This window comes from Podarcis erhardii, assembly GCF_964252035.2.
Source record: "Podarcis erhardii genome assembly, chromosome: 1".
Lineage (NCBI taxonomy): Eukaryota > Metazoa > Chordata > Lepidosauria > Squamata > Lacertidae > Podarcis > Podarcis erhardii.
In genome coordinates this window covers 93,490,375-93,516,213 of record NC_138497.1, presented here as the reverse complement: position 1 = coordinate 93,516,213, position 25,839 = coordinate 93,490,375, and the positions used below count along the sequence as shown (strand labels likewise).

General features: G+C 41.2%; 1 protein-coding gene across 4 annotated transcripts in view; it reads right to left on the bottom strand.

Moving 5' to 3' along the window:
- Nucleotides 1-25,839, bottom strand: part of PDIA5 (protein disulfide isomerase family A member 5) — a gene marked incomplete at its 5' end in the record, with an annotated part of 150,625 nt that overhangs the window by 110,618 nt on the left and 14,168 nt on the right. For all 4 annotated transcript variants that reach the window (XM_081872193.1, XM_081872195.1, XM_081872192.1 and 1 more), the window contains 2 exons: nucleotides 6,449-6,536; nucleotides 11,484-11,610. In XM_081872193.1, the coding sequence (XP_081728319.1) occupies nucleotides 6,449-6,536; nucleotides 11,484-11,610 (215 nt within the window). The remainder of the gene's footprint in view (nucleotides 1-6,448; nucleotides 6,537-11,483; nucleotides 11,611-25,839) is intronic.

Here is a 25,839-nt window from a genome sequence, read left to right as displayed (position 1 = left end):
GGAATATTAACATAGGCGAAACATAAGAGATTCTGTACACCCCGTGCGATTTATGACAGAAAGCCAGAACATTTAATTCTGTCTCCTTTTTCGTTTCTCCTCTGTATAAAATTTCAATACATTATAGCGGAACAATGAATGCAACATCAGTGATGTATTTGTATGTGTTTGGGGATGTTTCAAACACTGCCTAAACATTAAAAGCTTCTCTCCACATTGCCTCAAACCCATTTTGCAGTAAGATTCTAGATATTGCTATGAGTTTGGGAAGTGGGGAGGGGGTGAGGAGAGGCTGTATGCAGAGAGCCTTCTGACCCCTGGAACCAGCCAGGCTAACTTCTTGATGAGGTGATCTTCTAGGTGATGGATCGTTAAGCGAACAAAGGAAAGGGTCTCTGTGTGAGATGACAATTGGGTGGGACCCCCTCCCTTAACTCAAAATTTGTTAGAAGGAAAAGGCAGAACCGGGTAGCAGTGATGTAAGTTCAATCAGCCTTTCCCATCCTGGTACCATCCAGATGTTGTTAGGATTCAAATTCCATCATCCCTGACCATTACCCATGCTGGCTGGGGCTGATTAGAGTCGGAGTACAACATCTGAAAGGCACCAGGTTGGAGAAGGCTGTACTAAATGTTGTTCTCTCTTTGCCAGGATAAAATTTTACATTGCCCACTCAAGTCTTTACTAATGGAGTGGAGAATCATCCTAATAGCTGCCCTAACTCTTTTCTCTTTCCCCCCAAATCCTTAGTTATTCAATGAGTTCAATTTTAAATGGCTATGAATTCAGTATGTTAAGCACAAACAATATCAGTTTTTAGAATTTTCCATATGCTTCGACTGAGTTAACAGCAACTATTATCCATTTCAACACAACAAAGCTTTTATTTTAAAAATGCTTAAACACATAATACTAAGGAAAACTTTCAGCACATGCTGTTTGACATAGCCTGCATGAGCAGGAACAACCACAGTGAGCCTTGGACTTGAACACACTCTCCTCCTTCTCCTCCTCCAGTGTGTGCCTGCAAGGAAGAGTTTGAAAATTTGTTCTTGGTTAACCACAGTTTGCCACGTTGTCCAGGCCTAAAATTGTGGTTCACCTTCAAAACGGTTAGCAGTGTGTGAATGGGACCAATTAATGCATTGCCTGCCCCTTGGTCACTGCATCGGAAGAATGCCACTCTGCCTAGACTATTTCATTCAGAAAGCTACCTCTGGGTCAGAGAAGAGCCCATTTGGTATTATGTGCACATCCTGGCACACTGACTGCAGTGCTTAAACATTTACTGAACTGCAGTGACGAATTGCACCTCCAGCCCTAGTAGTTAGCCTTTCATTTCTAATCTAGATCTAATGCACTGGATTTTCCACGGAAAATAGGAACATTCTGCTTAAAACTGACAAGCAACAAAAAGTAGATATCATGCGTACACTGTGAAATCTCACCAGACATTATTAATTCAATATTCCAATGTCTCCTCCTCTGCAAATCATTCAAACATCAGACACCTTGGGCAAGGACTCTTTAATTAAAACATGGGAAGGCTACAATAAGTAAGTATTTCTGTCACATCATTTGTGGGCCTTGCGTCCTTAGTTGAACATGGTCTGTGTGGATTATGCAGAGAGCAACACGTGGAATTGTGGAGAAGAGAGAAGAGAAAAATAGCCACTCTTAATTACCTTACTGCCTCATCAAGCTTCTGAGAATTAGATGATTCCCCCCCAAACATTTTAGTAAGTATGCTACCAATATGAAATGATGGGTGGTTCAGATTTAAACCTATCATTAAATCGTATTACTGTCCTATAGGAGATAGTATGGGGAACCTCTGGTCCTCCAACGCTGTGAGACTCCAATTACCATCAGTACCAGGCATCATGGCCAATGGTCAGGATGATGTGAGTTGTAGTTCAGCAAGATGGGGGGGGCACAGGCTTCCCACCCCTGTTGGTTGGAATGCTTGAGGAATTTATTCTGTGAATTCCAAAGTGAACTGACCTAACCCCCACAGGCTAATGTGTGGATTGAGTTTCTTCAGGTTCTGCACTTCTCCCAAATTTGTTATATAGCTCTAGACTGAAAAACACACCAAAATGAGTTACATAATGGTTATTTTAGGATACAAAAGGTTTTGAAATGCATATATTGAGATAAAATATTTAAATATATTAATGCAAAAACAGGATATAACATTACTATGAATAAATACATGCAAAATTGATGCTGACTGGTAATAGACTGATTCATCCACCCCTAGATGAGGGTATGCCAAGTATGACTACATTTATAATTAAAGCTTCCAAATTGAAACTGGCTTTTAGAGGGTTCACCAGAAACATTTGCTGTTGTGCACAAGGGAGATGTTCACTGAACACAATGTCAAGTGCCCTTGTGGGTTTGAAGTTAAAAGCCCTGCATGCATGGGGACCTAGAACATGGACAGAGTGCCACGTGCAATATCCCAAAACTTTTTGAAACAAAAGGGATTGGGGTGGGGGGTGGGAATCAGCATCTGTAGTAGCAGATAGCCTGACCCAATCTGCAACTATACAGAAGTGTAAGAAAATAAGAGTCCTACTGGATCAGATTGAAGGTTCCCCTCAAGTGTGGGTTGGGGTTCATTATCAATACTAGGCAAACTGTTACACTTTAACACAGTGACTAAGGGACAGGCAATGCATTAGCTGGCCCCTTTCAGACACTGCACTAACACTTAATGTGTATCATAATTCTATGCCCAGACAACACGGCAAACCGTGGTTAACCAAAAACATGGCAAACTGTGGTTAACCAAAAAACAGAAGATTCCAAACTCCACAGAAGGAGAGGAGAGCAGAGCGTGTGGGAAAACAAGGCTTGCTGTGGCTGTTCCTGGTTGTTGTATGCAAACTGGACCAATGTATAGCTTACCTTTTGTCCCACAAAGCCTTTATGGCAGGTTCCACTATTGCCACAGTACAAGCCTTTCGAGAGAAAAGCAGTGGTGAGAGGGACATAGTGGCCTTTGTGGACTAGATACATTGCCTGTGCTTGTTTTGACCTGAAAACCTAAGCAGTGGTGAGACTGTTCCACCTTCCAAAACACATAGGAATCCCAAGAATTACACCCATAAATATTTTCCAGCGAACACACAAGGAAGAAGTAGTGCCACAATTTACTTCTAAGATGAACAACAAGACTGCACAATAAAGAAGCAGTTTTGAGAATAGCTCCGTGGACAATGCTGGGATCAACAAAGAGATAATAAAATGATGTCGCCTGATAATAGCTGGGGCAGCATCTTCCTTTCTCCCAAGTCAAGAGTAAAACAGTAGCTATAAGAAACAAAACACAGCCAATTTCATAAAAGGCAGAGCTGTCATAGCTGCAGGGAGAGCAGAAGGCAGCAACCACACAGCACAGCATGCCTGCCTGCCTTGCCAACACACATACACACACAATGTTTCTTTCTTCCCCTGTTCAGAAAACTCGCTATACTGTGTGATATGAGAAGCAAAGCCAAAAAAAATAAATAAATCTGTGCTACTGGGAAAGGAGAACATAGCAGCCAAACAAACCGCTCCTTGTCAATATTTGTCAAACAAACTGGGCATACACAGTAAATACCCCCCAACATCTGTGTAATTTGCTCCTTCAGCCTTGAGATCCTTGAGAAGGAGCTGCAACATGTGTTTGCAATGGGAGGGTCTCTCTGTCACTCTCCTCAGGCACCTCCCTGAAGCAGTTCTTGTTAAGACTTGTGGTTTCAAAGTGCCTGCAAAAAAAAGCTAAGTCATTGGGGGCTGATGACAGAAAGACACACCAAGGCATTTCCATATTGTGGGAAGTCTCGCAAAGTTAGCAACTAAGCAAACAAACCAACATAGAACTTTCTTTCCAATAATGCCATGAGAAACAATCAAAAATGCAGAAAATGAACCCTGCCCAAGGCAAAACACTGACACAAGCTTAAATCATTGTTTGATTTGCAACACATTTCTCCCAGTTACTATTCAGATCCAGCTTCTTACTTAAACACAAACACACACTGAATATTTTAAAAGATTTAGCAGTTTCTGCTAGGACACATACAATTGTAGAGTTGGAAGGGACCACAAGGGTCATCTAGTCCAACCCCCTGCAATGCAGAAATCTTTCACCCGATGTGGGGCTCATGATGCAAGACAGCCAACAAATTTAAGCACAAAAGTATATTATGGGAAAGCATTAGTGTTTCCCGAGACATATCAACAGCCCCCCTGAAGGTTTGACTCCAAAGTTACATGCAAGAATATAAGACAGTGATTTTGCTGAAGGGCATGTAGTGACATTTAGTTAGTGGCACAACATTGTCAGACGCTACATAGAACAGAGAAGCAATGTGGTTCCTGCCAAGAAGGCTCATGATCTAAGTTCAACAGGACAAAAGTGAAGGAGAGGACATGACCTGAAAGTGGAACAGTGAGGCTTGGGGAGGGTCAAAGTGATACCAGAGGTTTTAAGGAAGGCAGTTGTGTGAGAAGCAATTTAAGCATGGCAGCTTCACTTGAACAGTTATTACAGTTCGAAGAATTCTACAATGGAAGTAAAATCATTGAAAGAAAGGAAGGATCCACTAAAGGGATCTCACTCTAGAAAGAACAGCAGAGGGACTCCTGGGATACAGGATACTTTAGCAGAGCAGCTTCTAAAATTCTGAAGATGGGGGAACCATGTGAATCAATTGTGACTCCAAATTCATTTTTTGATACGGCGAGCAGAAACTGGAACCAATTACTTTTTTAAAATGAACTTGCCAGGCACTGATTGAAGACTATTTTTAAAAAAGATAGTTTGGAGTCAATGCAAGACCCAACACAGCCTCAGTGCTACTCTCAAATATGCTTTGTGAATGAAACAATCCTGGAGCCATTCCAAGAAAAGTACTTTTGCAGCTCATACAAGTGGCATGCAGCAAAATTCATTAAGATGGGGATAGCTAACCCGTGGCCCTCCAATTGGTGTTGGACTCCCATCAGTCCCAGCCCATCAGCCCCAGTCAGCATGGCCAGTGGTCAGGGATGGATGGAAGTAACAGTAATAGAACAGCAGCATCTGGTTAGACAATCCTACATTAACGCAGTATCTGTAAAGCACACTTAAAAGCTCGGGAGATACCAACTATATTATGAATTATATTTAATAATCAGCTAAAAGAGATTCTCAAATAAATTCCAACCACGTAATAGAAGCATAGGAAATTCTCCACAAGCAAAGTAGAGGCGTAACAGAACGTTCAGTGCCTTACCACTGCCTATCCTCCTCCTCTCAAGGATATGCTGAACATATACAAAGATGTACTTAAAGATGACGTTTCTCCCCTTAAAATGGTACCCTAGAAGGTGCTAGAAGCACACCAAAAGCTTATATGCACTGAAATCCTCCATACTCCTCTGACAGAGGGAGAAACAAATAACTTAAAGATTACTTGAATGCAAGATCCTGCATTCTCTGGAGGTTTTAACCAGGGATGAGGAACCTGTGCCCCTCCCAAGTGCTGTTGTACTACAACCCACACAATCCGGGACAATTGGCCATGCCAGCTGGGGCTGATAGGACTCCCAGCAACATCTGGAGGGTCATAAACTTATCAAAGGCAAGTGATCTAAATCTCCCAGGACCGACGATACCTCTCGGTCAGAACATTGCAGGTTTTATCCCTTTGTTCGGTTGTTCTCCCTAAAGCGAGGGGTACCGGGAAGACCACATAAAGCAGCAGACCAGCGTGTAGGGGACAGAGGATGATAATACTGCCTGAATGAATGGGGCCAAGGAGGAATGTGGTAGTTACAGAGTGTTGCACAGAATGGCAGCAGGTGGCTCTGCCCGTGTGATATTGGTGTCAAAACCTGCAGATGCTGAAGTTAGGCATGTTAGAAACAATATAGCAGGCATGTCCAACAGGTAGATCGTGACGTCCGTGGTAGATCACTGTCTCCCACGTCCGTGGTAGATCACTGTCCAGGTCAACAACTTTGACCTGAACCCCAAAAAGGGGGTAGATCACTGCTAATTTTTAACTCTGTTAGTAGATCGCAGTCTCTTGGGAGCTGGCCACCCCTACAATACAGTGGTATTGAACTTAATTCATTCTGGAGGTACGTTCTTAACCTGAAACTGTTCTTAACATGAGGTACCACTTTAACTAATGGGGCTTCCCACTGCCACCGCCGCACAATTTCTGTTCTCATCCTGAAGCAAAGTTCTTAACCTGAGGTACTATTTCTGGGTTAGCGGAGTCTGTAACCTGAAGCATCTGTAACCCGAGGTACCACTGTATAGGAAGCCGTGGGGAACAAAGGACAATGCTTTCTCCTTGCCACATAAAGCACACAACGGCAGCAAAATCTTGCTTGTTTAGACATGGGCAATTCACCAGGTGGGAGAAGGGAGGGCACCATATTGGGCAGGACATTACATACCCGCAATCTATCCATGATATAGTACCTCGGCCTTTCACCGCTTGGGCTACATCAGATAATAACCTGAGTGAAGTGTCAGCAGCAGCCGCTGGAAAAGAGAGCAAAATAAATAAATAAATAAATAAATAAATAAATAAATAAATAAATGTACTGTATGTATTGAAACAATAATTAATATCTAGCGCAACTCTGCAGAATTCTTTGCTGAAACACTTTCACTAAGTTCTCCCTGCCAGAAAACAAACAGTTGCCAGAGGCAGCATAGGCTTTTCCCTCAACATTTTACTAAGGGCTGGGATCCAAAGAGCCACTTTAGATATGCCCAAGAATTTGAGCATGCTCAGTAGGATTTTAGATTTTTCTTCTTCCTTCTTTGGACACTCTGCTCCATACCACACACTGTTTCTGGATGTCAGTTTCAAGTGTGGTTTACCATCTGTCATGGATGTTGTTGAAATGTCACAAGCCCAAAACCTCCTTAGGTACGTGGAACAAATTACATTCACTTTATGTCAATGAATACAGTAAGGCGGATGTGATGAACCTTTGGCCCTCCAGCTGAACTACAGATCCCATCATCCCTGGCCTTGCTTGCTGGGACTGATGGGAGGTGTAATACAGCAACAATTGGAGGGCCCTATCTGCAGTAAGGAAACTATGTTTGCCTACCTTTCATCATGCTGATCTTCATGACTAAGCAATTTCCTCTCTAGCTTTTAGCTTCCCCAAGCAAGTATGTCCCTGCTCCCATTCGTTTCTCCTTCCATGTGCTTGGGCAAGTTTCGGCACTGACAAGTAAGTTTTTGTTTTAGTCAGTCCATACCAGGACACCAAGAACAGAGTCAGCACAGGTTCTAAGTAGAGGCCAGTATGAGATGCCTCCGTGTCTGTTTGGCAGCATGAGACAGTCTCCCATCCCTGAGCTGTACTTGGGAAGATACAGCCAGAACCAACCCATGTTCTGAATCAGGACCCTGCTGGTGTTCAAGAATAGCAAGAGCCAAATACGAAGCTGCTCAATGTGCATCTAGTTGTTGTCCCACCACAGCATGCCCATCTCTCAAGTCCCATTAACTGGACAGCTCTCCCACTATTCTAGAAACCTTATCTCTGATTCACTGGACAGCTCACCATCCTCAATGGCAAGATTGAAATCTGAGCCACGGTGATGAGAACAGGGCAAACAGTAAGATATCTTCAGACATATAAAATATATTTTCTAGGGAGGGAAAGTTGAACTCTGAGAAGACTGTCCCCCTTCCTTGCAATTTTTACTCAAGTAGAGTTTTGCATAAAATTAGTTAATATTTTTACCACAACTACATTTAGCTATATCGTTAAGTGTGAATATTTTACACATGTAAATCTCCTCCATCTATTTAGAGAGCTAATCTTAGCTTCTTTTCCATTGCTTAATGTGAAAAATCTGATAGATTGTTTTTAACAGTCAGATTCAGCTCCGATATGTGTCATGCATCAGATATGAGACACATATTTTTTAAATAAAAAAACAATAGTCAGATAACGTTTACAGAAATCTTTTAGGAAATATTAATGCCCTCCTATTCTGTATGTTTGGATATGCTGTTAGATATTCCACTTGAGAGCAAAAAAACAAAAGACACATAGGCCAGCACTGCTTTAAAATCCTCTTTCAAATTCAGAGAATGAAGTTAGAAACCCTGTTGCAAATTGAACTTTAAGAGTTAGTACAGAAAGACAAGAGTAGAAAATGAGCTTGCTATTCTACCTTATGCTACCAATAGCATAAATATTTTAGCAGCAATTAGGTCACATGAGCATCCATTAAAAGCTATTTCACTTTCTGGAGCAATTGAGGAAAAGTTTATCCTTCTGCTACAAGTGCCTTATCTGAATTTTAAAGGAAATCTTACAGTAGAGAGGTAGGTGAAGAGGAACAGCATTTTCACTCTTCTCCCCTGCTACCATCAAACCCACTGTTTTAGAATGCATGGATAGAGAGAATCTGATACACCGTCATAGTGCTGTGAGGAGAGGAAGAATCCCAAATACCCTTCAGGAACAACCAGCAGGAGACTCCAGGTGCTCAGACTCCTACATGGTCATGTGGTTCCAAAACAGGTGAGAGGCAGCTCACACACAGTATGAATTGAGGACGTTCCTTCTCAAACATAAAAAGTGAACATTATGGGAATACTGTAAAGGCAGGCTGACAGATGTGAAGAGGAATTCTAATTAGCACCTACATAATCCCTTCATTTAAGATAGTTCTTTTCCACAAACAACTTCTACTGAAGAAAGGTAACTTGGGTTTACATTATATTAAGAAAAGAGGTAGCAATATCCCAACTCTGAAAGATAATTCCACTCTACAGATTCGTTGAGCTATTCCTTATCGACGACAATGTGCATTGTTTTGCTGATAATTAGCAATCTACATTATCTTGCAAGTTATATATTTACTTTTAAAATATAATTATTAATTAGTGGGTATACTGTATGATATAGTTCTGGATTTCTAAATGCTCAGTGGCCTTTCTAGATCAGATTGTTCCCATGTGGTGTCCCAATTTTTTTGAAAATCTTACTAGCACTGTGGGTCTTTTTTATTATATGCAATGAACAAATGAAATTAATTATATTCTCTGATAACCAACAGCCATAGCAGACCCTAATGTTTCTGCTTTCTACTTGTGGCATGCTGCAAATAGTATGATATACATTATTCTGTATTAGCAATAAAATGTACTTATTATTTAATTATTCACTGCTATCAATGTGCATTGTGCTTTACAGTGTACATAAGGTCAGGTCCTTGCCTCCCAAATCTGAATTTGACATAGGAAATTCTACTGGACACAGTGGGTTTAAATTCTGCATAAGAATGCATGGGGCCACTATTAGTTACCTTTTCTGGAAGAGCCATAAAGACCAAAAAACAAACAAACCCCACATCAACAGGAGCAGACAAATGTATATGCTCCTGGACGGCACTCTAACAAGATAAAAAAGTATTTAAATATCAGTGACGTGTATAAAGAGATGAGCAATGAAAATTACTCTCTGGGAAGACTACCCTCTGTCAGAGGCACCATCTCCCCCATATCACATATGCTAGCTTATGTGTGCAAAATCCCACCTGACATTTATTAAAGGGGAGTGAGAGAAAGGGATGGGTGTAGTAACAGATGACAAATGGAGCTATGCAGTCCCTTAGTGGTGGAGAGGCCATTTCTAAGTGTTGTTCACCACTGGTCCTTCCCTAGTAACTCTGAGAAAGTTTTTTCATTGGAACAAGTGTTTCAGGACACTTTATAGCTGAGTCCTGTTGAATTATTTTGACTTTGATATTAGCACAGACATTACTCAAAACCATGGTTTGTATTTAGAATCTGAACCATGTACTGAACTTCCAAACTCACAGGCAAATCATGCATTATTTCCACTTGTTTTCTTTCATTTTCTGACAGCTGAGCAATCCAGGCTCTGGGGGGAACTGTGGACATAACTATTGTTTGTCAACTCCGACAGCACTCGAAATCACAAACCCACTTTAAACCATGGCTGCAGCTTCTGGTCTGCTGGCCAATCTTCTTAATTATAGTTTTGGAAGGTGGCTGAATCAAGCATCTGTTCCCTTTCCTGTCCCCTCCATTATCTAATTAATCAATAGAAATTAGTAAGAGAGTCCTGACTTAGTAGCAAGAAGAGATGAACCTCAGTCACTTAAGATTCCATAAAATTCTGCCCTTTAATCTAATTATGTTGCAGTCAATGTAATATATTCTAAAATCAGATAAGTTAAAAAAAACACCCTAATTCTTGAATAAGCTTCCCCAAACCAGCTACTTGGGAGAAGCAGCTCCTCCCCTTTCAGAATAAGCAACAAGGGGGCTTAAGCCTAAGAGCAATGGAAAACTGCGTAATAAAATTTAAAAACCAACATCTCTTGGCTTGTTCCTCTTCCTCACCCAAAGGGGGGACTCAAGGAGGGAATAAAAAAGCATTAAAGAGACCAATTTGATCTAATTTCCAAGCTAATGTGCAGATCATACATCTCCTGGCCAAGTAAATATCACAGCCATGAAATATTAGGCGTAATTAGCCTTTCTGCACACAGTGCCCTAAATGGACCAAGCTCTTGCAAATAATCTTCCCAAGAGCAGCTCCCAATCCAGTACAGACAATTAAAAAGAGAGAGAAAGAAAGCAGAAGAAAAGCTGTACTATAGAATCAGGGATGGAGGCAGGAGGAGGAAACCAGCAGAGAGAAGAAGTTGATTGTAACCGAAAGAGACAGCAAGTGGGTGGCTAGCAGACAAGAAGTTAAGAAGGGTATTTCAAGCGGAGGTGAAGCATAAGAAGATGCAAACGGAACAGACCAAAGGGGGGGGAGAGAGAGGGGGGGGAACAGAAGGATAAACACAAATGCTGTGTGGGGATGCTTGTATAACTAGGCGTAGAGGAAGGAAAATTGCTCTTTTTCACACACAGTGTTTATATTATATATATATATATATATATGATAAAGGGCAAATAAAACTATTGCTGAGAACATCCTTGATGTGTGTTAAGAGAATAAAGGGAAAATAAATGGTATGAAGAGTGCCTCAAGGCAAAAGAGTGGAATGACTTGTGTGGTGTTAAGCCGAAAAGCTCACCAGATCTGCCTCCATCTGCGCTTCTCGTTATAGGACTGCTCTTACAAAACAGAAGCGATACATCATTTTATTTATAAAAGTTATAAAAATTTTAAAAACGTATTTTGTTCGGTATAAGGACAGGAAGGAAAATAGCAAGAGAGAAATGAATTCATTCCGGGGGGGGGGGGGGATACAAAGTTTTATCAGCAAATGCTTGTATCAGTCTGCAAAACAGTCTGCTATTTATCAGATATACAGTATATAAGGTCTGAAATCAAGATTTAACTTTTAAAAAATAATAATAATCCTTGCTCTTTTAGTGATCCTTTCAACCTTCAGCCACTCAGCATTATTTGTTAACATATCAACTGCTCTTAAACCTTTGCTTGTTTTTTAATGAGCAGCACTCACCAGATTTGGAATATAGCACCAACACATTGTTCCGTGTTCTCAGGAGCTTCTTGAAGTCCTTCTGATCACTAATTTTCTCTATCAATGGGGACATCTTTGCTGATAATAGGCAGGCTGGAAAGATGGTCTGCAATGGAAAGACAAAGAGAAAAACAAACAGGCGCATTACTATTACGACACAACCTGTTTGCACGACAGGGCGCAGCAGAGCAATAAAACATGCAGCAATAAAACATGTGGCATAAGTATGGGGTTAAACAGGCCACAGCTGTATTGATTACAGATGTCAGCAGGTTTTGGCATAGGGAATGGGTATGTATCCTTAAATCAACCAGCTCACCTGCAAGTTGTGGATCAGCAGGGTTGATCAAGGTTACAGGTCACCCTATGACATGCATCAATTCCAGGAAACCTCCATAACCACCATTTGGGGGTGATATGGCCCGTCAGCCCCCGAGTTGAGTGTCTGGACAAGTAGCACCTTCCCAAGCTCTACAACCAGTGGAAGAACAAAGTGGCAGTAACTTTTCCTGCCAACTACCCACACTCTTGCACACTCCTAGGGTGGATCTACACACAGGAAAAAAACGCTATAAATAAGTCAGAAATTAAATCATTATAACAAAAGGGGGGAACTATGTAAGATCACTTAGAAAAGTTTTCTGCTCTACAGCACCATCTGGTGTTGCATGTTTATAACACATTCAAAACACTGTTTTTTGACTAATGTAGCTGAGTCCCTATTTAACCATGGTTTGGTATAGCATCACATGTGAACTGGACCACTGGTTCTTAGTCCACAACCTGCCACATGCCTTCCCAGACACAAAGACCTATCTGAAGTCAAAAAAATGCAGATATGAGACAAATGTATCCCTAAACAGGTAAGCAAGTGAAAGACCCACTGTAGGGCAGGGATGGGAAAGAAAGCAATGCCCAAATTTTAAACCACTATGAGTCATAGGACTAGAAAGCCATCTCATAGCAAGGCAGAACACTGGTTGACCTTGCTCAGTTTAGTCTACACAAACTGGCAAAGGCTCTCAGGGTTTCAGACAGGGGACAATCCCAGTCCTACCTTGACACAAAACATGTGTTCTCCCAATGACCTATGTCCCTTCCTCTGCTTGATGCAGCAAGCAATCCTGGGACACCAATGGAAACAGACCCCAAAGAGGTCATGGAGAAACTAAAAGGGTTTACAACGGGGGTACAACAATCCCTCACACCATCCAGCAAGGTAGTGGCATTGGTTTCCATTAGAACTGCATGGTAAATATATATTAGATGCAATTAAGAGGCCTAATGTTTGCACTCAAAACAGGTTCCTATTAGGGAGCCCAGCAGACACAATGCTATCCATGGCCGCAGCTTCTACACATTCCTGGAACAGGTATCACTGACCAAAAATAGACATCACCTGTATTCATCTTTTTCAGAACGAAAGGGATAGCGAGGAAGGGTATGCAGTAGCAAAGGATGATTTTTTAGGGATCAATATGAACGCCAAAAAATCCCACTTTATTTTCATGGCAATCAACATTGCTGTTGGAGGCTATAAGGGATATTGCAATTATTGCATTGTCTGCCTCCCACTGTCTGTAGGCAAGCTGTTATTGAGTCTAACTCTTGAACAAGAGACATACATTCTAGCCCTGTAGTCTATTAAAACACTGTGTTTCTCCTGCAGCATCTTCACTTCCCCATTCAATGCTATTACTTAGTGAAAGCCTCACCCTCCCCAACTATGTGTTTTTAATATCCGCTGCACCAGTCTGGAGCTATGAAGAGTGAAAAACTGAAGAAAGTTTGAATTCAAACACCTCACACAAAGGGGTGATCAAATAAGACGAACAGTAAATGTGTAACTTTGCAAACGCAGCCCTGCATGCACTGATATGATGGTAATACACCAGGGATGCTGAACTGAGGGCAGCATTCCCTGTGACTTACTCCTCAGGGAGTCACATACCAGGAGCGGAGTTGGTAGTGGCCAGGGATAAAAGTGGGCAGGGCAACCCCTTTTCTCCCCAATATCCCTCTTCTCTCTCTCTCTCTCTCTCTCTCTCTCTCTCTCTCTCTCTCTCCCTCCCTGCCCCCTATTCTGCTATCCCAAGTAAAGTTGTCCCTCACCACGTGTGACAGTAGTCTCTCATTACACACAACCTGCTCAGACAGAATATATGTGACCTGCTGTGCTGCCTAAACCCCTTTGCCGTTCATGTGATTTCTCAGGGGAAGTGTGCATTTTCGGAGGCCAGAAAAATGTGCTGCAGCGCACTCATTTCTTTAATGTGTGATTACAGGAACAGTTCTAAGAATTAACATGCCGTGTCTGTAATTAATGCTTGTTCCCTTCTTATAGCTATGAGGGGTGTCCAGTATGACTTTCTGCCTGCTGAGTCTAAAAGCTGGAGTGACTTACTTTAAAATGCAGTGCTTACCTGCTCAAAGCTTCCAATACACTGCAGCAAGTCATGTGTCTCTGGAGAGTAAATAGCACACTATGTAAATTAGGATTTTAATACAATCAAATGGATTTTAACCGAGTCTCACCATCATGAGATTCTGTAGCAAAATGCAGGTGGCCTTATTAAAAGAGATGCTTATAGAGGTAGCTTGGAATTATTCTTCCCAAAAATGGAAATGAGGCAGTGCAAGTTTCAGTAGAGTTTTGCTGCAACATCATACACCCCCTGGGGGAAACACAATCTTAGGCACTACACACTACACAAGTGCCTCCACACACTTGTGTCTTCTGTGTCACTTCTGTTGTATGACACAGCTTGCAAACATTAATTCCTGTCAAACAGTGTTTAAAACATGAATTTATATCCCAAAAGCAAATTCTGCCTTATGTTATACCCCCAAATGATTCATGCAGTAACAGAGAATTTTCTCAGTTTCTGCACTGAACCATGGGCGCAGGAGCCATGCCATTTTCCTTGTATGGCGGGCCTCCAAGTATCCCACTGGCACTTGCTGAATAAATCACCACCATTTCCTCTGTATTAAGATTAATGTTTTGCCCTGTCGAGGCCACCAGAACCTAAATGTTCGCTGCAAGTGTTCTGCGCTGGCAGGTGGAATATGGAAATCTGCATATTCATGCTTAGGCCTCTGCATCAGATATTCAGTAGGTGATCGAGGGCATCCCAAGAACTCGTCACCTTGAGATAAGCACTGTGGACTACATGACATTTGCAAGTTGATAAGAGTTAAAAAGTCGGATAATGCAATTCTCTTTTCAGAATCAGCTCCGTGCATTAATTCAGACATCAGGCCACACTCCTCTAAGCAAGACACCGGGCTTCCTCCATAAGCAGCTGCTAGGAGTTGTCATTAACTCACTTGGGACTCCATGCAGTTGTAATGTCTCTCTCACATGAATGAGGAACAGGAAGCATAATCTACTTAAATCTTTTCCCAGAGGTGTGAGGGGATCCATCTTAATAACTCTGGAGTATGACAAGGGTGATGGGTGTTATTTTTGACCAATGGCTTTTTTGGACATCCTTCTTCTGGGCCTTGAGAATGTCATGAGCCCAAATGCTCTAATATTCCTCTTCTCCCCTTCCCACCCCTCATTGTTTAGTTTTTTTATGTCAGTTAGTAGGGAATGCCTGGCACTGCCCAGGATTATTTTTTAAAAAAACCAAAAAATATTGTGATTTTTAAGTGGATTGTGTGTTTTGTGAGCTTGGGCCACTCACATAAAATACTGGGCAATTCAAAATGGCATCTTCATTCAAAGTGGAACCTGGTATCCAGACATTGATGAAGGCTGCTACCACAACCTCAGGAACCCTCATGCCGTGTGTGGCAATGGTATCTTAAGAGGTGGCCAAATCTATGCCAAAAAAACCCCATTGACATCACACCAAAGTCAAATTTCAAGTCCACCATCTTGATTCAAAATGGCTCCTGGCACCCAAACATCAGCTTAGACCCCCCTCCACCTGCAACTCAGGAACCCTCACGCCAAGTTCAGCAAAACTATCTTGAGAGGTGGCCAAGACTATGCCAAAAAAAATAGCATAGTCACCAAAGTCATGTTTTAGTCTGCCATCTTGATTCAAAATGGTAACTTTCACCTAAATGTCAACGAGGAATGCCATCTCTACCTCAGGGACCCTTGTGCCAGGTTTGGTGACAATATCTTGAGAGGCATCCAAACAAATAGAGAACAACAAAAAGAAAAAGAAAAAAAGTGGACAGACAGACAGACAAAACCACTTTCCAAATTATACAGCATGCTGGTGAGGAGTGACCTGACCACCAATAATAATAATAATAATAATAATAATAATAATAATAATTTATTATTTATACCCCACCCATCTGGCTGGGCTAAAATATATTATTTTCTTTAAATGGGCAGTGTAATTTGAGAGTATCACACTAAGAATCAGGTTAAGTCATGCCAAAGTCACATTTTAGTCTGCCTTCCTGTCTGAAAATGGTGCCTAGAATCTCAATGCTGACAAAGACCACAGCTCCCACCTTGGGAACCCTTGCGCTAAGTTCGGAGATGCCAATAAAATGAGCACAGTCATGACAAAGTCACATTTCAGTTTGCCATCTTGATTTAATATGGTGCCTGGCATCCAAATATCAATATAGACCCCACCTCACGAACTGTCTTCTGCACCTGACTCTGGTTCGTAGGTATTGAGGCTCTAGCAAAAAACAAAGTACACCCAACAAGCCTGAAGTCTATGTTAGGCTATCAGGGAGCTTGTATTTTTTCAAGTCCTAGGTAGGAACATTTGTATCTCCATATATAGCTTTTCTCCATGAAAAAGTGTAAAGGCAAGAATCTAGTTCACTGTCAGCTTACAGAACAAGCCTAGTTCCACCGAAAGCTCTCTGACCACTGGTATTGGCCAAGCAGAGCAATTTACTCCATACAATCTGTTTTTGATCACTTATGGTCATTACAATGCAGATCAACTGCTAGGACTGGCATTTGGAACCGTTAACCCTATGGCTGGAAAATATACCATATTTTTCTGTGTATAAGTCGCCCCCATGTATAAGACGACCCCTGTTTTTTTTTAACCCAAAATTAAGAAAATGCACTATGCTTTATCTGTGTATAAGACGTCTCCTTATTTTAAACTTTAAAAAATTAGGAAAAAATATAGTCTTATACATTGAAAAATATGGTACTTTTCACTGCCATTTACTTTCATTAAAAAACCCTGCAAATTCATATAACATTAAATCCAGGAATAAGTTAGATACAATTTTAACGTTAAACTGAATAATGAGTATATTATTTTTTGTCATTTTAAAAGACCCAGACAGAAAGAGCAAAGAGGAAAAAGCAAAAACCTCTGGCCAAATACATCAAGACTAGTATGCTACCAAAGGAACACACTTTATGAATGCTGGGATATGACTCAAGGGATAGATTCACACTACATTGTTTGCAAAAAGACTTCACAGAAGGTGCTACAAGCCAGTCTAGGCAATAAAAAACCCTCCTCTATTCATTTGTTTTACACCCAAGGTCACAGAAACGGATGAGCACATGTTGCGAGGTCAGGAAAGTTGTTGACACACATTTCTGGAAAGGAAATCTGTCTGCTTCTCCTGTGAAGCTCATAACAAGCAATAAGAATCGGACACAACTACTAAAGCTTGCCGTTCGACGTGTGCAAGAGCACACATTCACAACCTGTAAAGTCAAAAATTAATTCTGTTGAAGGCATCGACGCAATTGAAGCTTTGGAATCCAGTTTCTGAATTACTGAAAAACAGTGCTTTTAGAAGCATCATTACAATTGTTAACATTTGTTAGATAAACAGGATCACATCAAGCCAGAAATGATCTGATGTGGGTTCCAGCTGAAGAGGGCATCAATTATTCTTGTAGGTATACAGGAGATAAAAGTGAACAAGCTGTTAAAAGGACTGCAGTGGAAGTAATGCCTTTCCTCCCATCATCATGTGCATATGCACTGTTGCTGAGAGCTGCTCTGAGCGATGAAACATTTTCTGTCTCTGCAGTCTTAGTCACTCAGCCCACTTCTGCAATGCCCCTGTGAAGGAACTCATCAACATTTTGTGTATGAAATTGTTCACATCTAACACGATTTAGCTATCTTACTGTTGAAGCAGAATGCAAGCCAGAGGTGTCACTGGTACTACCTTGTTCTGTTTGCTTGGATAAGTTTCATACCGTTTCCTTCTCCAATGGTAACAGAAGGCTTGAGGAAGTGCGTACAATCATATTTCTTTTGGATCCTTGCCGATCATGGATGGTTCCGACTGTATGAGAAAAGAACTGGCCCTATGCAGAAGAGTATAAAAGTGCCCTTAAGAGAGAAAGGTGCCATCATCTCTTCAGGAAGCAGCAATCAGGCTCATTTTGGATGCACTGCCCCACAATTAGTGGGGCAGCCACGCATAGCTGCATTCAAATATCATACAAATAACAGTTTGTTTATTCATCCAAACCAAACTGCTCAAACACAATGGGTATCAAACCATGGTTTGAAGCTGGTTTGCAAAATACAGATTATGCTAACCATGGTTCACCGTTGTGTCAAAAATCACAAGCCATTGATAGTCCACAGTTAAGATTATTACACAACCTCAAGAAACTGCTGCCCCATGGAGACAAGAGATGAAGTAAATTGATGAGCAGTTGTGAGAGGAACACACAACCAGGGTGTGCCTGCTATACATCTGAAAGCTCAAACTATGGTGTGATTCTGGGTGGCACAAACCTTAGTTTTGCACAATATCTGGACTGACATGGCAAAATAAGAAGGGACTTCAAAGCACTTTAAACTATGTGCCAGCCATACTTACTATCCCTAAATTCAAGAATCAAAACTCATTTATACCCGACTTGGAATATATAATCAGATTCTGCAGTTACAAATTATTCACTTTGTAAAGGCCTAAGGGAACATAAGCTCTGGGATTCATGTACTATATTCAGATTGAATGACTCTGGGGTGTTAAAACCAATGTGCAAGAAATTACAAGACTACCACTTTTATCTAAAGTGTTTTTCTCTCTCTCCTCTTCTTTCCCTGATCTTCAGAGCTGAATAATTATCAGGGTTTTTTTAGATTTTCCATTTAGCCTTCAGGGCAATATTTATTAGTGAGATAGTCCCTTGAGTTCTTCCATTAAATTTTCCAGCAATCTCTGTAAATTGTAGAATTGTTGCTCATGTAGGCATTGAAAGACCACTTGCCTGCATTCCAGATAAACATGAGAACTATTTGACGTTTGTTAAAAAGATGCAGGACTTGTGTAAGGGTGCATTTTTCAAATTTTATAAGCTGCAAAACTGGCTTACACTTGACCAGGGCAGCAGTGTCTACACAAAATCTAGCTCACTTTTACAAGCACCTGAAAAGCTCACCTTATGACATGACTATTGTAATTAATTTAACTTGATTTTCAACCATTCACAACCTGTTCTGGAGGTTTCACACAGTAACTGTGATGCCCAGAGAGCTGTTTCACTCACTGTAAAACACTAGCGTGCCCAGCAGGTTTCCCACACCAAGTTGGTGACTTTCCACCATATGCAGGGTTGTAGCATTGTTGGACTTAAGCTACAAGGCCTTGAACTCACATCGCTGTCTAGTCATGAAGCTAATTGGATGGTCTTGGGCAAATCACTCTTTCACAGCCACTTTATTTTCTCCTTCTTTCAGGTCATAGTGGGCATTCAGCTAAATGCTGAACTCTGCAAAAAGTGAGAGCTAGAAACCAAAGGGTGGTACCCTCCATTATTAGGAATGTATATGTTTTTGGAGCTGCTCTGATCACAAGATGGGATTGCCACGACATTTTTCTTGGTTCCCCAATTACACAATACACTGCTTAACATGAACAGGCTATGGTCACGTGTCAACAAAGTGGAAAATGAGTAGCCAGTTACAAACACAGAAACATTCTGCTCCCTATTGCTGCAACCATCTTGAGCCTACCGCCTTGCTGTTTTCCAGCTAGGAACAGACCAGGTGTTCCAAATGACCCACAGCCCTCAGATTCCCTGTACAGCTCACTCTCAGCTAGTGATTTTGTCTTATCCGCTTCACTGATAATGTGTGTAAGAATCAGCTTGACCCAACTTGGGCCCTGATGGGGTTTTGTATGCTAAGTCAAGCTCCTGACCCATAGATTGTAAACTATACACAGAGACAGGAAGCAATTACGCTACTAGAACAGAATTCTCTGATGAGCCACACTAAGCACATGAAGTGCAAGATGTTTGTAACCTTGTTGGCCCTGCAGACTGACACACATTTTAAGATGCAGCAAGCTTTTCTGAAGCAGCAGAGTTTTCCTTCAGGCCCTCTAGACACCAGCACTTTACAGTAATAAAATGTGAAAGCTTAACTCTGTATGCAGATAGATGTAACATTTCTGCAGCAGTGGGAAACACTACTGGGGGTACAAGACAACCCCATTTTGACAGCTAAGTATTGTTTCTGCTTTACCATCAATGCCACAGAGTAAGCTCAATAATGAGGTCTCATCCGTGTAGTAAACCAACCTGCTGCGTATCTGCAAGCTCAAATCTTGTTTTGGGTTCTCAGCTATCAGTATTCCATGCTCTTGACTGGCAATGACTACCCAGGATCTTAGAGATCTTCTACATCCCCGGCTATCTGGTGCCAAGGAGTGGGCTAGGCTAGAGACACTTCTGCACATGAAGCCTGTGTTCCACCATTGAGCTATAGCCCCTCCCTTCAGTTTTATATAAACTCAATTAACATGCAGCTCCTTGAACACTGTCAGAAGAGAAGGGTTTACCCTCCACATCCCACTCATTCTCAATGAAGTGGTCTTTGCAAGTTGACTTGTTTGTTTCCCTTCCTCCCACACAAGTTTTTCTTTTTCCTATTCAATACCCACACTTTTAAAATGAAATTGTTGGCAAACCAAAAATTCTCCATGCCAAGGCAATCTTGGCATCATTTTAAAGCTCAAAGCACAGATTTGGGACAATCTAAATCATTATGTTAATATGCACAAAAGCTAGGATACATATTAAAATACCTGAATGACTGGAGCACCTAAATCATATTTTCAGCCAAAGTAATTTGCCTTGGTCATATAAGTTCTAAGGTCAATACATCAGATATACTCATTTTGGATTAGAATACTATGAGATGCAATACTGGTAAGTTGCTTCTAGACTGGAGAGAAGTAGCATACTTGGGAAAAGATGCAGGTATCTGTGGCTTACCTGTTTTGTGTCACTTCCTTGAATAACAAACTGAGAGAATAGACTGAACAGAGAGAGGGAGACGATAATGTTTCCTTGTGAAGACTGTGCAGAGCAAAATAGTGCCACCATCAACTGCTAAGTCATTTTGATGGAAGTGCTGAAGGTAGCGACCACAGACAAGGGGAACAAAAGAGGAGGGAGAATGTACAAAATGGTGTAAGCCACTTACAGGTCATTGAGAGAGCCCAATAAACCACCAGCAAAAGGCACTCAAAGACATAAGCATAGTAGCACCCCATTCTTTTGATCAATCAACTTCAAATTGCATATCATGTTACACTGAGTGACATAACAGAACCCCACCTGTACATTTTTGTACATGCTTCAATGGATGTCACATGCAACAAAGCACCACAGCCTAAGACAGATTCTTAAAAGTGAGCAACAGAAGTATCCCCAAACCAAGCACATTTAATTTAAATCTTCACACAAATAATTACCTACAGCTCTGCCATTGTAGGCTGACCTAAAGCCATTTCTCCTCAAATCAAGATAGAGAAGGACAGAGAACACACTAGGGTTTGATGGCATGCTTTTCTGTCCTTTTGCTCATCATGCAAACTACTCCTGACCTTGTGCAATAATTGCTTCCTTTCCCATCACAAACGCTCCCTTCCATTGCTATTTACATTCTGAGCTGCAATCACCTTGATCACTCAACCATCAGTAACAAATGTCTCCCGAGACATAAAGCGATTAGTAGAACAATCCCCAGTTTTTGTTCATGATTAATAGCTAACACTGTCTGAGAATTCTCCAGACAAAATCACCCATGGAGAAACGGGAGTAGCGCCACGACCCCCACCCCAGGAGATGCATACATTGAAAGGATGGAACTTCTAAATATGGCGTTCTAAAATTCTATTCTAAAATCTCCTGATTAAGCCAAAAATTATTGCATTTTAGACAGTTTTATTCCACCATTCATCTGACTTCAGGGTGGCCATGTGTTATCCTCACTGCTAGGTAGAAACTTTTTCTACTATCTATTCCGGCAACCCTCCAAACCATGGTTTATTAGAGCAGGCATGTCCAACCGGTCGAGCGCAATCTACTGGTTGATCTACCCGGAAAAAAGTAAAGCTCCACAACTTTGGCTTTCCAAAAAAGATTCAACAATTTATAGTGGGAGTAGATTGCAGTCTTTTGTAAATTGGACATGCCTAGTTTAGAGGACTGAAAATGAGCCATATATTCACACTGCCTTCACATCTATTGCTTCTCTCTCAGCTTTCCACTACAGTTTGAAGTGGGTTCCTGATTTTAGGTTCACAAGCATTAACCACACTTGGCTTATTTGGACATCAAAGCAAGCTATGTTCAGTGCTGAACCAAAAACTGAGAGGCAAGCCTCACACAAGAGGAGAATAGTCAAGCACAATTTACAGTCCTACACACTATAGCTTGGATAACTGCTTGGCTAATAATATTTTGCTACTTACACCCTGCACATCTGACTGGATTGACCCAGCCACTCTAAGCAGCTTCCAACGGAATATAAAAAACACAGTGAAACATCAAACATAAAAAACTTTCCGATACAGGGCTGCCTTCAGATGTCTTCGGAAAGTTGTATAATTGCTTATCTCTTCGACATCTGATGGGAAGGTGTTCCACTCACAGGCCCAGTATCACTCAGTGTGTTTCATAGCTGAATGAAACTCCTCAGTCCAAAACCCTAATCCATAGTACTACTATGACCTCACTAGTGAATGTTTTGCTAAGAGACTTATCCCTCCATGGAGTGGAACAGTAGCTCCTGAGGGCACCCCCGGAAAGGTGAGATGACTGCCATCATCCCCTACCACAGACCATTCTAGTTGGGGCTGATGGCAACTGCAGTCCAACAGCAACGGTAGGGCGACACAGACATCACAAATGTAGATATAGCTGACAAGTATTTATTGAATACTAATGGTAAAACATGAATGTGGATGAAATGAAAGAGACTGAGAACAAACGAAGAAACTCAAAGCATGCAGAAGTCCTGCTCCTAACCATGGAAAGTTCTGAAACACACCATGAAGGCCAACTTAGCTACCACCTTTTTATAGGAAGGTGGAGAGTCTCAGGATTCTCTTTAACCGAGACATCCAGATTCTGTGTTGTCTATTGTGATCAAAAGGCATATACATTTTGATACGCCATGTCTACCAGGTATGTTACATCAAACAGCACACTTCAAATAAGAATCTCAGCTTTTTATCTAGCAAAGATGATGTCTAGCTTTGATATAACTCAGTTCTTGCTAAGTTTCACTGTAGAACTCTCTGTAAGTCAAAATCTCTTAGTACTGGGGAGCAAAAAGCCCTCCCTAAAAAAGCCCATTCCTTTATTGGGTCTCATCTCAAGGCAGTTCACTTCATTATTAAAGCACACAATACAAAATCACAATTAAAAAACGTCAATTCTAAAATGGAAACAATCTCGTGCAAACATGGAGCCAAGCTTAGCAGCGCTAAATCTGATTGGAAAATCCTGTTGGAACAAAAATGCATATTTGTCTAAAGTCAACCAAGGATGGGTATGTGGGAAAGCCACAACTTGGACTGCTACAGAAAATATTATGGGTCAACGTTTGACGAAAAAGAAGTTTTAGGTTGGTAAAGAACAATAAATTAGGAGTCATTTACCCTGCTCATGCTGGTTGCCATTATACTAAACGAACCAGTTAAGTTATTGGCTTCTTGTTTTCTGTGAGGCACCCTTGCATGGTCTGCCAACGATTAAAGATACAAATACCTTGTCAAAAGCCTCCATGTTCCTGACAAAGGCTACTTATCTCATTCTGGTCTTAGAAACATTAGCAAAAGAAAAAGCTATCCAGAGCATACATGCCATATGCTTCTCAGTCATTTCTAAGTTGTCCCAGGGGTCATGGAATGGTTGCTAAGCAACTGCCCTTGTGGTCCCTTGTAGCTCTATCCTTACCATTCTGTCAGGGTTATGAAAAGAGCCTCTCGGATGGTTGCATCCAATGCTCTGCAACTCCACTCATGCAACAAGGCTCCTCTCCTCCACCAACATGCTCCCAAAATCTGCTCCCAAGATCGCCCAACTTTCTGGAGGGTGTACAGAGGACTACTACAAGATTAAGGAGGAAAGAGTTATGTTCTGCAAGTCTCTTGTGCTAGTAAAACTGGAAAATTGGGTAATGTCCTGAAATTTCATGACTACATAGTACATGTTAGAAGTAACAGAGAAGCATGTGGCATCTATGTTCTAAAGAGGTTAATCCCCCTCTCCTGCTGCCAGAATAAGACTGTAGTTCCTGACAGAAAAAAAGACATTTGATAGGGTTCCCAAGGCATCTTTCAGTGGTAGCAAGCTGAGCAACAAGAGGCCAGTCACTGATACTACATGGCATAACAACGATCACTTCATTCAGATGTTACACCAAACCATAGTTTTATTTTTATGACTGAACCTGTATCAGATCATAAACCATGACTTGTGAGAAACTGGCAAACAAAGACACCAAACCACAGTTTGAAACTGGTTTGCAAATCATAAAGCGATCTGACTGTGGCTTGCTTTTTTTGTCTAAATTGACAAACCATTAACAAACCAGTGATAGTCATTGCTGTGAACCAAAAGGCTGCTGCTCACTTCATAAGAAGTGAACTTATGAAGCCACGTGCTGAGCAACTGGAAAACAAAACTACAAAAGTAGCTCTAACCATGGCTTGTCTTTCCTGTATTTTGGAGGTCAAATGACAGTGTGGATCCTTAGCTATGGTTAGTATAAACTATGTTTTGGCACAATATCTGAATGAATCCAGTTTCTAGTGACCAGTTGAGTAGAATCAAACTATTTGGCTGATGGTGTACAGAAGCAGTAAGTCTAAGAGCTGTTTACTGCACTATAAAGTAACATAAATGAAGTACAATTTACTTTACACACACACACACACACACAGAGCACCATGAATGCTAGCAAATAATTGATGCTGCAAATTATGTGAGAAGGGTACCTTTTTTCCTGATGTTTTGCTGGCAGAGGTGTGGGGACAAAGGTTCTTCTAAAACAGGCTTGGCCAAACTTGGCCCTCCAGCTGTTTTGGGACTACAACTCCCATCATCCCTAACTAACAGGACCAGTGGTCAGGGATGATGGGAATTGTAGTCCCAAAAATAGCTGGAGGGCCAAGTTTGGTCATGCCTGTTCTAAAACATATGTGGTGGACCTGCACCCAGGTCCACATTTTGGCTATTGGAAAAATATCTAAAATTACTAACCAACCAACCAACCAAAAAGGGCCCTAGAAGTAGCTCTGATAAGCTTGTTTATGGGTGAGGATGCAGAACTGCTAAATAAAAATATGATAGGATACCTTTCGGTTGCGATACAAACAACCGTTGCTAACTTCTGGAATGACCTAAAGGGGTCTACTTTGGTCCTGGTATAGTACCAAATAGCTGTAATTGAAAAACTTACATAAAAGTTACAGGCAGAGCTAGAAGGAAAAACACAAAGGTGCATTACTGGCTGTATTACTTCTTATTACTTTTACAAATAAATATGAAAATGGGAAGGTTCCTAAGGAGTTCGCTACTTTATGGAATTTGTAAACCCCAGTTCATATTAGACAGGCCCCATTCCTGGGTAATTTTAAGCAGGCCTTAAAAACTCACTTCCATATTCTGGCCTAGTAATTTAGCCTCAGATGTAGGCCAATATTGTGGGTTGGGGTCTGGTAGCGGTACTTGCTGTATTATGCTGGATGATTTGGGGGCTTGCTGTTTTTAACAATGTTGATTAATTATACTATATTGAAATGATTATAGTGTTTTAAATGTTTTACTGTATTTTCCTATTCTATTTTGACTGTCAGACTGTAAACCACCATAGGAAGAATTACTGAAAGGCGGCAAATGAGTGCATTAAATAAATAATGTGTGCAATGTGGAGGACAAACAGCAAAGATATTCTATTTAAAGCGGCATTTCCAGTAGTCACCCATTTGTAATATAAGGATAATGCAACTACAGGGCCACTGAGTCACTGAATAGAGCTTACCCATGAATACACAGTAGTTAAATGCTGAAAGGCGTTTTTTTTGGGGGGGGTGTTTAGGAAACATGTCT